The 16,532-nt window shown below is 40.0% G+C and overlaps 1 protein-coding gene across 1 annotated transcript; it reads left to right on the top strand.

Annotated features, from left to right (window-relative positions):
• The first annotated feature begins 6,619 nt into the window (after nt 1-6,619).
• On the top strand, nt 6,620-7,732 carry htr1b (5-hydroxytryptamine (serotonin) receptor 1B). Its single transcript, XM_060933042.1, has one exon. It carries the CDS (start codon nt 6,620-6,622, stop codon nt 7,730-7,732), a length of 1,113 nt encoding a protein of 370 aa, XP_060789025.1.
• Nucleotides 7,733-16,532: the final 8,800 nt, after the last annotated feature.

Raw genomic sequence — 16,532 nt, forward strand, 5'->3', positions numbered from 1 at the left:
GGTTGTTTCTCTTCAGCTGGAACAGGGGCTTTAGTCAAGGTGGAGGGAATTATGAACAGTTCAATACCAGTCAATCTTGGCCCAAAACCTTCAGGTGTCTGCTAGAAAGCTGAAGATGAAGAGCAATTTCATCTTTCAGCACAACAATGACCCCAAGCATACATCGAAATCAACAAAAGAATGGTTTCACCAGAAGAAAATTAAAGTTTTGGAATGGCCCAGTCAGAACCCAGACCTAAATCCAATTGAAAATCTGTGGGGTGACCTGAAGAGGGCTGTGCACAAGAGATGCCCTCGCAATCTGACAGAATTGGAGCGCTTTTGCAAGGAAGAGTGGGCAAATATTGCCAAGTTTAGATGTGGCAGGCTGATAGAGTCCGACCCAAAAAGACTGAATGCTGTAATTAAATCAAAAGGTGCTTCAACAAAGTATTAGTTTAAGGGTGTGGACACTTATGCAACCAGCTTATTGTACGTTTTTTATTTTTTATGTTTTTCCCCCAACAGATTTGTTTGTTTTTCAATTGAATTGTACAGGTTATAGGTCACATTAAAGGTGTGAAAAGTTTTGAAATTATTTACCATAGTATCATTTTTTTACATCAGAAAAACATATCATTTTAACAGGGTGTGTACACTTTTTTATATCCACTGTAGGTGGGGTGGCACAGTGATGCAGTGGTTAGCACTGTTGCCTCACTGTAAGCACGTTTGAATCTGCTGTCGATTGGGGTCCCTGTGTGTGTGGAGTTTGCATGTTTTCTGTGTGGGTTTCCTCCAGGTGCCCCGGGTTCCTCCCACAGCCCAAAGACATGGGGATTAGGTCAACTGCCCACTCCAAATTCCCCATAGATGTGAATGGCTGTCTGTCTTTGTGTTAGCCCCACAATAGATTGGTAACCTGTTCAGGGTGTACACTGTCTCTCACACAATGACAGCTGGGATTTATTCTGGCTTACCCATGACCCGTGATGGATAAGCAGCATAGAAAATGGATGAATGAAAAATTGGTGTTTTCTTTGTTGAGCTGAAAATTTAAATCCGTGTTATTTTATTTCATTATGCCTATTCTTTTAAATAGGTGCCAATAATTCTGGAGTTGACTTTACACTAAAAAGGTAAGTGTGTCACTATGTGATTGCTGAGGTAGCTGTGTTCTTCACACAGAATTCCTATCCTATTCATATCATTAAAGACTAAGAGTTATTAGTAAAAAGCAATTGGAAATTTTTAAATCACTGTATATAATGTTTACACTACCATTCAAAAGTTTGGGGTCACTTTGAAATTTCCTTATTTTTGAAAGAAAAGCACTGTTCTTTTCAATGAAGATCACTTTAATCAGAAATACACTCTATACATTGCTAATGTGGTAAATGACTATTCTAGCTAAATTCTACTAAATGTCTGGTTTTTGGTGCAATATCTACATACAGTAGGTGTATAGAGGCCCATTTCCAGCAACTATCACTCCAGTGTTCTAATGGTACAATGTGTTTGCTCATTGCCTCAGAAGGCTAATGGATGATTAGAAAACCCTTGTACAATCATGTTAGCACAGCTGAAAACAGTTTAGCTCTTTAGAGAAGCTATAAAACTGACCTTCCTTTGAGCAGATTGAGGTGGGGTTTACATTAGACCGTATCAGCGGATCATCAGATTAACGTTTTTAAAACGATTAGTGTGCACACAGCAACACCAATACACGATTCGTGTGCACACAGCAACACCAACACACGGATACACTCGGCTCCGCAGGCATCCTGCGCTCCAAATCACTCCGCCCTGAACAGTGAGTGCCCTCTGGACGGTGCGCACTCCGGCCCTGCGCAGCTCACAGAGCGCGCAAGTGGAGTGCACAAGCAGTGATTCGGGACTGAGCCGCTGTGTGTGTGATCCCAGCGCATATCGCTTACCACTTGCAAGTGGAAGGATGGCAAGCCTAAAGACAATCATAACTACACAATGGGCATGAGATGACTCTTCCGCAATTTAACAGTCAACACCAAAAAATATTATATTCATTATTAAAAGCTCCAGAGGTACAATGTAATAATTTGCATCCAAATAATAAAACACCATGAGCAAATATTGCTTCTGAACCAGTTTATCAAATCAAGTGCCTCTGTTTCTCTCCTGATGTCTGCTAGCATTTAAACCAAGCAGCCAGTTTTATTACTTTTGAATCAGAAACATATTCATGCAGGGGTACTCTGACACAGCTTAGCTGCATGATTAAATCCTTAAATAGTATTCAGGTTCGACAGCTAAAGGCCGTTTAAAATGCTCACAGAGTTCAGAACCCCTGCTGAATAGTTTGTACATTTCAGTTATCCTAATAAGCTTTTGCATTCACACATTTAGAGCAAAACTTCACTCAATGAGGGACAGTCTTTAAAATTCATTGTTCTGGCAGGCAGAGAGCAGACAGCTTGCTATTTAGCCATTATTTAGCTCCATCTACCATGCAAATAGCATTAATGACAAACTCAGCACACCTCATTTTCTAATTTCAAATTGCATGTTATAAAGCTGATTTTTGAAGGTCATCTCACCTTCGAACTGCTATCTAAGCTCTGTTAAATTACATTTTCATTGTTAGATGGCAGACGGCATTTTCATAGTTGGGCAGCACAGTGGTGTAGTGGTTAGCACTGTCACCTCACAGCAAGAAGGTTCTGGGCTCAAGACCAGCAACCACTGGGGGCCTTTCTGTGTAGAGTTTGCATGTTCTCCCCGTGTCTGTGTGGGTTTTCTCTGGGTGCTCCAGTTTCTGCCACAGTCCAAAGCCATGCGGTTAGGTTAACATGGGGTGGCCTTGGGGCTGAAGTGCCCTTGAGCAAGGCACCTAACCCCCAACTGCTCCCCGGGCGCTGTAGCATGGCTACCCATGGGTATGTGTGTGTGCGCATGTGTGCACTGTAAAAAGTGATTTTGGAGAGTGGTAAATATAATCTATGCAAACCAGATAAAATTTACTTGATTATTGCAGTCAGCCAAGGAATTATAAAGTAATGGGTAAATTATACATATGCTACCTATTCGTTAACAGTAACAACTGTTACATGGGAAAATACGGTAAAATATACCCCAAAGCCGTGAGTCCTGTGCTCCAAATTGCGCATGTGTCAGACCACGCGTTTGAGTGAGCAGGACAGGGAACTCTCGGACTGCCATCTTCCTCTCTCCGGCTGTTAGTTTAGTGAGTTATAAAACAGGTTCATTACTTGAAATGTTGTGTGAAGCTGTTGTACTGCACTTTATTCTGTTTTTTTTTTTTTTTTGATGATTTTATGGATTAAAAACATTGAGATGATGAACCATCTGAAAGTCTTTTTTTGGGGGGTACATCTTACCTTCTCCAAATAAGTAATGGTTACTAAGTGATATTAATTACCTTTGATTAGTAATTATCAGGTATTACCTACTAGCAAACAAGAGATAATTTTACCCAATTTCAGTGAGAAAGTAGCTGTTGAATAGATGCATAAATGTGAGGTAAATTTTACCCAATTTATTTAAGTATGTCATAGCTTTTTATTTCAGTTATTTTATACTCAATATATGGAATTAAATCTACCCCAAACAAGTCAATGCAAATTGTTACCTCAGATTTATTGGGTAAATTCTATAGGTTAATTTTTTCAGTGTGTGTTCACTGCTTCAGACGGGTTAAATACAGAGGATGAATTTCACTGTGCTTGAGTGTGCATGTGACAAATAAAGGCTTCTTCTTCTTCTTCTACTTCTTCTTCTTCTTCCTCTTCTTCGACAAACTAGAGATAACACGAGGAAACACTGTACTTTAAATCAATTAATGTTTTTTGCTATTTTAACTAATCAAATTATCTTTATGATCTAAATTATTTAGCAATGGGTTACTGAACTCATTGCTAAATTCGGCTTATTCATTCAGCTTATTCATTCAGCTTATTCATATTTATTTAGCAATGGGTTACTGAACTCATTGCTAAATTCGGCTTATTCATTCAGCTTATTCATTCAGCTTATTCATATTTATTTAAATTAGAGTTATTGCATCAGTGACCCTGCTGTTGCCATAAACAGAGCAACTATTCCTAGCTCTGATGATAAACTTTACACCTGTGCACTTGAGGCTTTTCTACATGTTCTCTGTACAATCAGGATGCATGATGATTCGTTATTTCAGTATACATACGTAGATCCTAAACTGTTTGGCAAATAAACTGCATACTTTATATCATATAAAAAAAATGTATAAAGCATGCGAATGGACAGAGCCGGATGCTGACTGCGTAATGTATTCCCTGACCTGTATGACATTCTCAGGAGAGAAATATTCACTCAGCCCAGATGGTGAGCTTCATTAACATTCAGTGTTGTCTTTAGAGTGTGTGACAGTGGACAGTGGATAATATAGCCTCCTAACACTTGTTCAAGCAGAAGTTGGAACAAGCTTTAGCCACAACCTAAAGTAGATTCATGACACCACACAGTTTACATTATGATCAGGGACTAATGACTTTTTGGATGTTTCTTTGCAAAGGGTATAAGGATCTCTTTGTCATTGGATCAGGAACATCATAATTACCATAATGAACATTATAGTTAATATACATATGGGTGATTACATATAAGGACTGAAAGGGATGCAAAATAATTTTAGTTTGCCTTGGTCCGCCAATCCTAAAGAATTGTTTGACACTGTGGATTTTTTTTTTTGTCTATTGCAGAAGAAATATGCCTTTGGGTCTGTATGAAAAGCATATTTTCTTTGTCAGCAAAAAATAATAATCTGAAATATCAATGACAACAAAAACATTACATTACGTTATAGGCATTTAGCAGACGCTCTTATCCGACGTATACAACATACCCAGAGCAGCCTGGGGAACAGTTGGGGTTAGGTGCCTTGCTCAAGGGCACTTCCGCCATTCCTGCTAATCCAGGGAACTGAACCAGTGATCTTTTGGTCCCAAAGCTGCTTCTAATAAAATAGTTATGTATTTCCTTGACTGACTTTTAAATCCTTAGCAGCAAGGATCTCTGTCTCATCATGCTGTCTACTCCATGCTCCAAAAGTATCTATAAAATTGAACAAGAAAAAGCAAGAATTGTATGAATGGCTGCGGAATCACCTGGGTGAACATGGGTGCATACAAGGGTATACAGTTTACTCTAAATTGCATCATATAAAAATCACTGTGAACAGTAAGGTTGTGGAAATCTTTAGTGTACAAGCATTTAGGTTTAGTATAGCCTTATTGCTAACCTAGTCTAAACTAGGACTGCAGCTAGAACAGATTAGTACATTTTAATGTATACATCTGGGCACTTCATTTACAGGTTTGAATATCACAGAATATTACACAACCAGATGAATGACAACTTTTTGACAGTTTAGTGAGATCTTTGAGTTTCTGTTTTCTAACTTGATCTGAGACAGAGTGAGCTTGTATTTGAAATTAACGTATGGCTTGCAAAGCCCTGCGATGATCTGGCGACTTGTCCAGGGTGTACCCTGCCTCTTGCCCATAGTCAGCTGGGATAGGCTCCAGCTTGCCTGCAACCCTGTACAGGATAAGCGGCTACAGATAATGGATGGATGGATGGATGGATGGATGGATGGATGGATGGATGGATGGATGGATGGATGGATGGATGGATGGACACAGCTTGCAAGTCAATGAACCTACAAATGGCTGGACAAACAGTAATAATTTATATTACGCAACCTAGAATGTACTGATCTGGTGGATATTGTCTTCAGCAATAAAATCAAATGGCACAATGTTCAATTTCAGGGCGTGTGAAGGAACAAGGGTGAAAAGGAAAAGAAAACTAATACTAATTTGTGGATTTATATCATAATCTATTTATTATTACGCATTCACTGCAACACTGATTACATTTCCATTTGACATACCCCAAAATTAGTGTATAAAATTTGACATTGTGATACTGTGATCTAATGCTGCATTTTGAAAATGTATTACCTGAAAAGCATCAGTAGTTGGCTGTGTCAGAAGGTCTCTAATAAATACATGTTGAGCTAAATCTGCTGTTTTACAGCTGAGAAGCATTAAACACTGCTGTGTATCAACCTCTCGATGTTTACTTATATAGATATAGGGATGCTAAGACCCAGCAGTGCCTCTTCTCCCTCATTGTGGTCTACAGTCATCAGCAGCAGCAGCAGCTCTAAGTTCTCCATCAGAAACGGCTGTACAGAGGCAGGACGCATGCGCAGGTTCTCACTGACACCAGTACACCCATTTCAAGGGGAAAAAAAATCACATTCTGAAAGTGGATCAAGAAGAACACTGACCATGGATGCTGTGCTATTGTATCTGCGCAACTTTTCAGGTGTTTTATTGTTTATTTTTGTAGTAACCAGATTATTTGGACTTGCATGATATATATATATTTTTTTTTTCTTTTATACCTCATTTACAGAAAAAATGTCTCTGAAACCAACTGGCTGAGCATATTTTCTAGTGATAGTTTAAGATCATGGGTGCATCATACAGGCATGCTTTGTTGTATAAAAGCAATATGAAGATGCAAAGGTGTTCTGAGCTGATATGAGAAGAAGATATCAAAAGCACCAGTGCGCCGTGTGCCTTTCCTGCCTGCTATGGAGCCATTCAACACACCTCCATCAAATTATGGCTTGGAAACGAATGTCTCCTCCAGTGCTTCGGATGCGTCAAAAACTGCCGCAAAAGAGACAAGTGTGGCTTTCCAGGCGACCGTAGGCTCGCTCCTCGGTGCCATTACGCTCGCTACGACTCTCTCCAACGCGTTCGTGATCGCCACTATTTCCCGCTCGAGGAAACTGCACACGCCGGCCAACTTTCTGATCGCGTCCCTGGCGCTCACCGACCTCCTTGTGTCCGTGCTGGTGATGCCCGTGAGCGCGCTCTATACAGTGAGCCACACGTGGACGCTGGGCCAAGTCGTGTGCGACATCTGGCTGTCGTCGGACATCACCTGTTGCACGGCATCTATACTCCACCTGTGCGTCATCGCCTTGGATCGTTACTGGGCTATCACGGACGCTGTGGAGTACGCGAAAAGGCGCACGACAAGCCGCGCAGCTGCCATGGTGGCCACAGCCTGGGTGATCGCCATCTCCATCAGTCTGCCTCCGTTTTTCTGGCGCCAGGTAAAAGCAGGAGAGGTGACGAGCTGCGAGGTGAACACGGATCACGTCTTTTACACCATCTACTCCACATTCGGCGCTTTCTACATCCCTACGCTGCTGCTCATCGCCCTGTACGGAAGGATCTACGTGGAGGCCAGGCGGCGGATCTTAAGACAGTCGCCCAAAAAGTTTGGGAAGAGACTCACCTCAGCGCAGTTAGCCACCAACTCACCAGGATCGACGTCTTCGACCTCGGCGCGCCAGGATGACGCAGGTTCGGTGATCAGCGACAGCCAGGTCAAAATCACCGTTTCCGACTCGCTTCTGGAGAAAAAGAGGATTTCTGCGGCCAGAGAAAGGAAAGCCACGAAAACTCTGGGCATAATTTTAGGAGCGTATATAGTTTGCTGGCTGCCGTTCTTTATCTACACCCTTCTGGTGCCCCTGTGCCCTTCATGCCACGCGCACCCAGAGCTGTTCGACTTCTTTACGTGGCTCGGCTACGTCAACTCTCTCATCAATCCCATCATATACACAATGGCCAACGATGACTTTAAAACGGCTTTCCAAAAGCTAGTGAGCTTTCGGTTTTGCGTGTCCTGATGTGAAAAGGAAAATCTGGAGGGAGAAACCTCTAATGCAGGATTATATTAGCATTCACATAGTTACTTCTATACAGTATCATCCTGCGTAAACAGTCTCCAACAAAGCATGCAGTAGTGTGTGTGTGTGTGTCAGTGCTGCATTGTGGTTATTTTGCACTCAGTCAAAAGAAACTCACAGTAAAATAACTATTATACCATTGCTGCTAAACAACAAATATTGAAATGAAATAACTGACTGAAAGCTGAATCATCAGCCCAGCTTTAGTACAACGTATACTTTTCTTCCAGCATTACATCCATCCTTGATGTATTCTAATGACTAAATGTCTTAACAGTTCAATAAAATGTATCTGGAGGCAAGAAAATATAAGATCATTCACATCAGGATCAAACACATTTTTTCACCAGCATTTTTACTCATCCGGCTTACAAGTCATCTTTAACATCAGTTAGTGAGAAAGAAAAAAATGAATTCATAAATCAAGTAAACTGTTTTCCCATCAGTAAACCGTGTTTGTCATATGGATCCAGTTTGGCTTATTGAATTAAAATAACAGCAAATCAACTTAATTCAGTGAGAAGTCATAATATCAGTCCTCAGCAATGTACTATCAAGTCAAGTCAAGTTTATTTGTATAGCCGTTTTAACAACAGACATTGTCGCAAAGCAGCTTTACAGAAAATTAAAGACTTTAAACATGAGCCAATTTTATCCCTAATTTAAAATATATGTAAAAGCAGTCTACTAAGCGGGCAGCACGGTGGTGTAGTGGTTAGCACTTTTGCCTCACAGCAAGAAGGTCCAGGTTCGAGCCCAGCAGCCAACGAGGGCCTTTCTGTGCGGAGTTTGCATGTTCTCCCCATGTCCGTGTGGGTTTCCTCCGGGTGCTCCGGTTTCCCCCACAGTCCAAAGACATGCAGGTTAGGTTAACTGGTGACTCTAAATTGACCGTAGGTGTGAATGTCAGTGTGAATGGTTGTCTGTGTCTATGTGTCAGCCCTGCGATGACCTGGCGACTTGTCCAGGGTGTACCCCGCCTCTCGCCCATAGTTAGCTGGGATAGGCTCCAGCTTGCCTGCGACCCTGTAGGGCAGGATAAGCGGCTACAGATAATGGATGGATGGATGGATGGATGGATGGATGGAGTCTACTAACCACTGGCCTTAATCAAAAGATCCCAGAAAAGGGATGCAAATTATATACAGTACATGCATCAGGGAAGTAATCCATACATAATTACTACATATAAAAATGATCGATTGTTGTGTGCACAGAAAACGAGAACCTTGTTACTGAAATAAAATTGTTGTTTATTCTGTTTATGAAACTTGCCATTGGATAAACAAATTCCTGCATTTTTATTGACTATAGATTCAGTTAGCTGGCTGTGAAATTTCACTTGGCAAGTGACTCCACAGGTTAAGTCAAGTTGCAGGCCTACCAAACACAAATGGAAATCAACTGAAAATCCTTGGTGTAATAGTTCTTATTTAAGCCAATACTTGAAACTTTTCTATGAATTGAACAAAAGATTACACAGCTCATATTTCAGATTCATGCTATAGTCTAAATAAACTCAGTGCACTGCAATAATGAAAGCAATTCTAGCTAAGACATTAAAGTGGGGTAATGACTCCTATTTTCTTCCAGAAATATACCAGATGTTTATGTAAATGGTGGTAGTTCTTCAAGAGTTTAATATTTTGAGCTTTGAAAGGATGTACTGGTGTGACCAATGTAGCCTAACCATGCTCTAATTTTTCCAGGAAAGCATCCACATTAGTCATGCCATTTTATCAGATACCTGCAATATACACTCACTAGCCACTTTAATAGGAACTTGTTCTTGATTCTAAGATTCCTGTTCTTGGCTGGCAGGAGTGGAACCCAATATGGTCTTCTGCTGTTGCATTCTGAGATGCTTTTCTGCTCACCACAATTGTAAAGAGTATATTATATGAGTTACTATATGCTTCCCGGTCGCTTGAACCAATCTGGCCATTTTCATCTGACCTCTCTTATCAACAAGGCATTTTCACCCATAGAACTGTCACTCACTCGATGTTTTTTTGTTTCTCGCACCATTCTGTGTAAACTCTAGAGACTGTTGTGTGTGAAAACCCCAGGAGATCAGCAGTTTCTGAAATACTCAAACCAGTCCATCATCCATCACCAACACCCATGCCACAGTGAAAGTCAGAGATCACAATTTTTCCTATTCTGATGTTTGAAGTGAACATTAAGTGAAGCTCTTGATTTGTATCTGCATGATTTTATGCATTGTGCTGCTGTCAAGGGATTGGCTGATGAGATAACGGCATAAAACAGCAGGTGTGTGGGTGTTCCTAATAAAGTGGCTCGTGAGAGTGTGTAGGTATATTCTAGAAAGTTCGAAGAGGAAATATTGTTACAGTATTTGAATATGCTTCCTTTAGAATACTTATTTGTTGAACACTACATTAGTTCCAGTAAAAACAACTTCACATTAAATTTTAGAAATATTGCTGGAAGGAGAAATCATCCAAGCGAGACTTGTCACTAAAGTATTCCCATTATATGAATTTTTCCCTCACAATATTTACATACCTGAGTTGAATCTATTCAGGTGCATGTCTGTGCCCTGTGCTAATTTATCTTATCAAAGTTTGTGTTTTTTGCCCTCCATTTTCTTATGCATAACTTAGTTTCAGAAATTTCTTCTGACAAGGAAAGTATCTTTAATAGCGTTCTACCTTGGAATAATTAATCCAAACAAAATACATGTACTGTAACTATGTGCAGTGGTTACTAGCAAATCTGCAGGACATTTGTGCCAGTTGCACAGAATACTTAAGAAAATGTGGAGTTTCTCCATCAAGGGCTCAGTCAATGCCCGACATGTCAGAAATGTGTTTGCTAAGGGGGTTTGGGCTCTCATATTCAGCATTCTGCAGTTTGTCTTGCACTTCCACTGTTCAGAACACAAGCTGTACTTTTACAATTTAAATGTCCAGTCATGTCCAGTCTGTTTACCTCAGTTTTCATCAGTTTAATGACCATGTTTATGTCCACCTTGCAGCTCTATACACAATATATAGTATTTGCTCACAGAAAATGCTCATATGCAAACATTACACCATAAATCAGCTGCAAGTTCATCTCATCTATCTATACAATATGCCTCGTATATTACATCTTACATTCTACTTATGAGAAGTCCAATCCACAAAGATATAAAGGATGAGAGCAGAGTGTTGACAGATAAAAGATTTAAGCACTTTTTTCCAAATCTACCTTTTTGGAAAGAAAAGCTGGGCTTGAAATTGTGTTAATTTTGTAGCTATGTTAATCAGTGTAACACTAGCCAGGTGTAGGTGAACTCAAACATGCAAAAGAGGGCAGATAGCCTTTTCCTCTGAATGTATTGCATTGCCCTGTGAAGCAGTATGAGCAGCAGTTCAAAAAAGATGGATGACGTCACATGTTGGAGGAACTATTACTAATACTACTCACAGCCTATCTGTAATTGTTCAGTGAACCATCAAGATTTTCCTCCTTGCACTCTTTTTGACCTTCATGTGTTGTTTGTTCTGTCATTATTTGAGCTGTCTTTGCACCTCAATTATACATCACCACATTTTGCCAAGCTATATATCCACAAGACAACAGATAAACCATACAGAAACGTACATGTCCAGTTACAAGAAAAAACATCCAAAGAGCAGAATATATTTGCTCATGGTGGCACAGTGGGTAGCTTTGCTGCCTCACAGCTTGAGGGTTCCTGATTTAATTCTGGACTTGGGTTACTGTCTGCACTGCAAGAAATCACATCTTAGAACATGAATATAGTGAGATTTATGTAGCGTTTCCTATTATAAGATTATAATAAGCCAAACATAAGGTAATTAAACCTATTTCTAGACTTTAATACTAATTCCAAGCATGAATAATCTTGTTTATTATCAGATAAGTTTGCTAATTTTAAGCAATTATTTCCTGAAAGAAGCAACACCTCAGCAAATAGAATAAGAATATTTAATGCTTGAAATAAGTTTAAAAAAAGATGTGTAGAAGGTTTAGTTGGTTTAGAAGGTTTAATAATCTTATATTTGATTTATTATAATCTAATAATCTATAATCTATAATAGGAAAAACTAGAAACTGTGACTATATATAAGATATTTTCACTTGCTAAGAGCTGATATTTTGCAGTGAGTGTGTGGTGTCTCGCATGTTCTCCCCATGAGTTTCCTCAAAGTTCTCCAGTTTCCTCCCACTTCCGATGTTGCCAAATTGCCCCTAGGCGTGAATGGATGTGCAAATGTATGCATGCATGGTGCTCTATAATGAACTGTTACAATGGCACCCATCAAGGTGTGTGATATATTAGGCAGCAAGTGAACAGTCAGTTCTCAAAGTTAATGTGTTGGACGCAGGAAAAATGGGCAAGTGTAAGGATTTGAGTGACTCTGACAAAGGCCAAATTGTGATGGCTAGACGACTGGGTTAGAGCATCTCCAAAATGGCAGGTTTTGTGTGGTGTTTCCAGTAAGAAGTTGGTAGTACCTACAAAAAGCGGTCCACAATCAGTGAGCTGGCAACAGGGTCATGGGCACCAAAGGCTCATTGATGTGCATGGGGACTGAAATCCAGCCTATCTGATCTGATCCCATAGAGCTACTGTAACACAAATTGCTGAAAAAGTTAATGCTGGCTGTGATAGAATGGTGTCAGAAAACAGTGTATCACAGTTTGCTGCATATGGGGTTGTGTTTCAACCTGATCAGAATGCCTATGCTGACCCCTGTCCAGTATTGAAAGCACCTACAATGGGCATGTGAGCATCTGAACTGGATCATGGAGCAATGGAAGAAAGACTGCTGATGAATTACACTTTCTTTTACATCATGTGGATGGCCAGGTGCATGTGCACTATTTACCTGGGGAACAGATAGCACCAGAATGCACTATGGGAAGAAGGCAGGCCAGTAGAGGCAGTGTGATGCTCTAGACAATGTTCTGCTGAGAAACCTTGGATCCTGCCATTCATGTGGCTGTTACCTGACATGTACCACCAACCTAAACATTGTTGCAGACCAAGTACACCCCTTCATGGCAACATTATTCCCTAATGGCAGTAGCTTCTTCCAGCATTCTGTCACACTTCAAAAAACTGTTCAGAAATGGTATGACCAACATGACCTTCAAGGGATTGACTTGGCTTCCAAATTCCCCAGATCTTAATTTGATCAAGCATATGTGAGATGTATTAGACAAACAAGTCTGATCCATGGATCCAACTTACAGGATTTAAAGGATGTGCTGCTAATGTCATGGGGCCAGGTACCACAGTACACCCTCAGAGGTCTTGTGGAGTCCAATCTCATATAGGGTCTACACAATGTATAGAGACACCAAGTAGTAGTAACAGTTTCCAATTATTTTTACCTACTTTTGGCTGGTGGGAAGGTGTAATTTAAAGTCACCTGGAACTCAGCTAATAAAAGAATATGTAAACATCAGTTAACATCATATGGTACTCTTGGGAAACAGTATCTGTACATTTGAACATTAAAAAAATATATTTTCATGTGCAAGATGAGCCCAAATGATATATTTTCATTTGAATTGAATATGAAACTTGACACACATTTGATCAGTGACACAAATGCCGGAGTGCAACAACCCCACACTGACAGAATAACATACTGAAATTTCACTCAAAATTTGCTGTCATCATAATAAAATATATTTAGTATAATGTATAAGATATATTAAACTGTGGCTTTTAGGAGGTCTACAGTGAGCACTAACACACAAAACACCCAATCACACTTCACCTCTGAAAAAGAGAAGAGAAATTATAAGGTTGTTTTTCATCTTTAATATCCTGTGCTGTTAGTGACACTGATTCGCTCCACTTGTTTGTCGCCTTCTGTTGTTCCAAACAGGTTCTTTTTCAGCACCTCTGGTGTTAATCACCTGTTATCAGAGCAAAGCCTGCTATCTTGTTTCGTTCTCTATGCGGTACTGCTGCTCTGTGACTCTCAGCACAGCAGCTTCAGGATCAGCACTGTGTGACAGGTTGTTAGACTCAAGGCCAACTCTAGGGATTAAAAAATTTACATAAAACAGCTCTCATCAAATATCCTACTCAAATGTCACAACTGTAAAAAAAAAAAAAAAGCAAACAAATAAAACAAGTCCCCAAAAGGCTTCATGTGTTCATAGGGGTTTTTTTTTTTTTCATTTCTTTTTTTAATTAATTATACAGCATGTGTATGTTGGACCTAAAAGGAAATATAACAATATGAATATAGTGGGGACCTTTCTGTGTGGAGTTTGCATGTTCTCCCCATGTCTGCGTGGGTTTCCTCCGGGTGCTCTGGTTTCCCCCACAGTCCAAAGACATGCAGGTTAGGTTAACTGGTGGCTCTAAATTGAGCGTAGGTGTGAATGTGAGTGTGAATGGTTGTCTGTGTCTATGTGTCAGCCCTGTGATGACCTGGCGACTTGTCCAGGGTGTATCCTGCCTTTCGCCCGTAGTCAGCTGGGATAGGCTCCAGCTTGCCCGCAACCCTGCACAGGATAAGCGGTTATGGATGATGGATGGATGGGTATTATTTTGCATAGTTTGCATATGCATCCATATATCATGCCCAAAATATTTTTCTCCAGGAGTCATGCATTATAGGTTATGAAAAATGTACATTTTATATTTTTCATCTTTTTTTATATTGTCTGTCTCACAACATTCCCTCAAACCTGTTACATGGAGACATTTACTGCTAATATTTGGAATATTCCACAAGTCACATGTTCAACATGAAGTTGCATCATTCAAGTTTCCTGAAGAGCATAGGAAGAGGAAAAAAAGTATTTTTTTCTTTATTTTCAGTGATATTGTGATATTGACTGATGATGTCACTTTGAAAGAACAACATGATCACCCAAATTATACATGTAAAGGAAATTATTAATTTATATTTTAAATAGATACATTTTAAGTGAATCATTAGAATGTCCTTAATGTTTTCATACCATTAGTATAAATGCTGGTTAACCACATTTTTTGTATTTGTTAGTTCTATAAACTACATACTGGTAGTTATAACACTGTTACATATTTAAGAGCGAGATGTAGCATGAGATGGGTTAACACTTTTTTGAATGGTGAATGGCTGAGATACATCTTGGATCCATTGTTGGAAAAATATTTCAATTTCAAGTGTTACAAGGGCTAAATGGCCCACAATTGTGAAATTATCCCTATAATGGCTATACTTGACCCAGATATCTACTGTATAATGGACCAAAAACAATTTTAGTCATAATGATGGCCATTCAAATTATTTGGGTTCAAATATTAACACTTGTTGTAAAGTTGAAATATTTCAATATGAACAAAAGCCACATTTAATGGACATTACAGTAAATTTCTCTCTCTCTATTTGGCATGTCACCACAGCGACATGGCTGCTCTAACTTCCACTAGGGAACGTTACAGTAGTGGTTTCCTGTTGCCTTCTCCTGGATTATTATAGAGGTTTTCTCCTCTCAACCATTCACACCTATGGACAATTTAGAGTAACCAGTTAACCTACAGTAACTGCATGTCTTTGGACTGTGGGGGAAACTGGAGCACCTGGAGAAAACCCCATGCAGACACGAGGAGAATATGCAAACTCCACATAGAAAGGCCTCCATCGGCCATTGGGCTTGAACCCAGAACCTTCTTGCTGTGAGGCGATAGTGCTAACTACTACATCACTGTGCTGCCCAACAGTAAATTTACATTTAAAAATTAGAATGCAATGTTTTATGCATGGTCATGAAATAGGTGTTCTTTTAATGTGCTTCTGTAGAGCAAATTATGTTTACACATTACAGAATATCTTGTTTCATCATGGTGTATGTTTCATCATGAAGCATACATGTAGAAGTTTGCACACCACCCAAGTGAGCTGCATCTGGTGGGTCAGACCCACAAAATGATATCCAAGCCAGCTGACCTGCCAAGACATGAAAAAAACTTGCACGTGTGTGCATGTCACTGATCTGTCAGGATTCATCTAAGCTTAAACTTGCCGAAAAGTGTTTTTGGATTTGATCAGCAGCCTACTAAAAAGTGTGTGTGTGTGTGTGTGTGTGTATCCATTATCTGTAGCCGCTTATCCTGTGCAGGGTCACAGGCAAGCTGGAGCCTATCCTAACTGACTATGGGCAAAAGACAGCCCTTACAGAAAAACCACATGAACTTCACATGTGATTTCTCACATGTGAAATATGTGGAAAATGTGTTTTTCACATGGGAAACATGTTATTTGCACATGGGAAACATGTGGTTTTGGCCCAATTTTATGTGAATCACATGTGGGAATGTTTTACACATGTGGTAACATGTTTTCCACATGTGCTCTACATGGTAACACATGTTACAAAATCTGATACCATGTATTCCACATGTTACCACATGTGGAATATTCATGTGTTTTTGAATGGGAAATTCATGTGTTTTTTCTGTAAGGGAGGGTACACCCTGGACAAGTCGCCAGGTCATCACAGGGCTGACACATAGAAACAAACAGCCATTCACACTCAGTCAATTTAGTCACCAGTTAACCTAACCTGCATGCCTTTGGACTGTGGGAGAAACTGGAGCACCCAGAGGAAACCCAGGCAGACATGGGGAGAACATGCAAACTCCACACAGAAAGGCCCCCATCGGTCACTGGGCTCGAACCCTGAACCTTCTTGCTGTGAGGCGACAATGCTAACCACTACACCACCATGCCACCATGCACCATGTGTGTAA

This window comes from Neoarius graeffei, chromosome 11 (assembly GCF_027579695.1).
Source record: "Neoarius graeffei isolate fNeoGra1 chromosome 11, fNeoGra1.pri, whole genome shotgun sequence".
In the NCBI taxonomy this organism is placed as follows: Eukaryota; Metazoa; Chordata; class Actinopteri; order Siluriformes; family Ariidae; genus Neoarius; species Neoarius graeffei.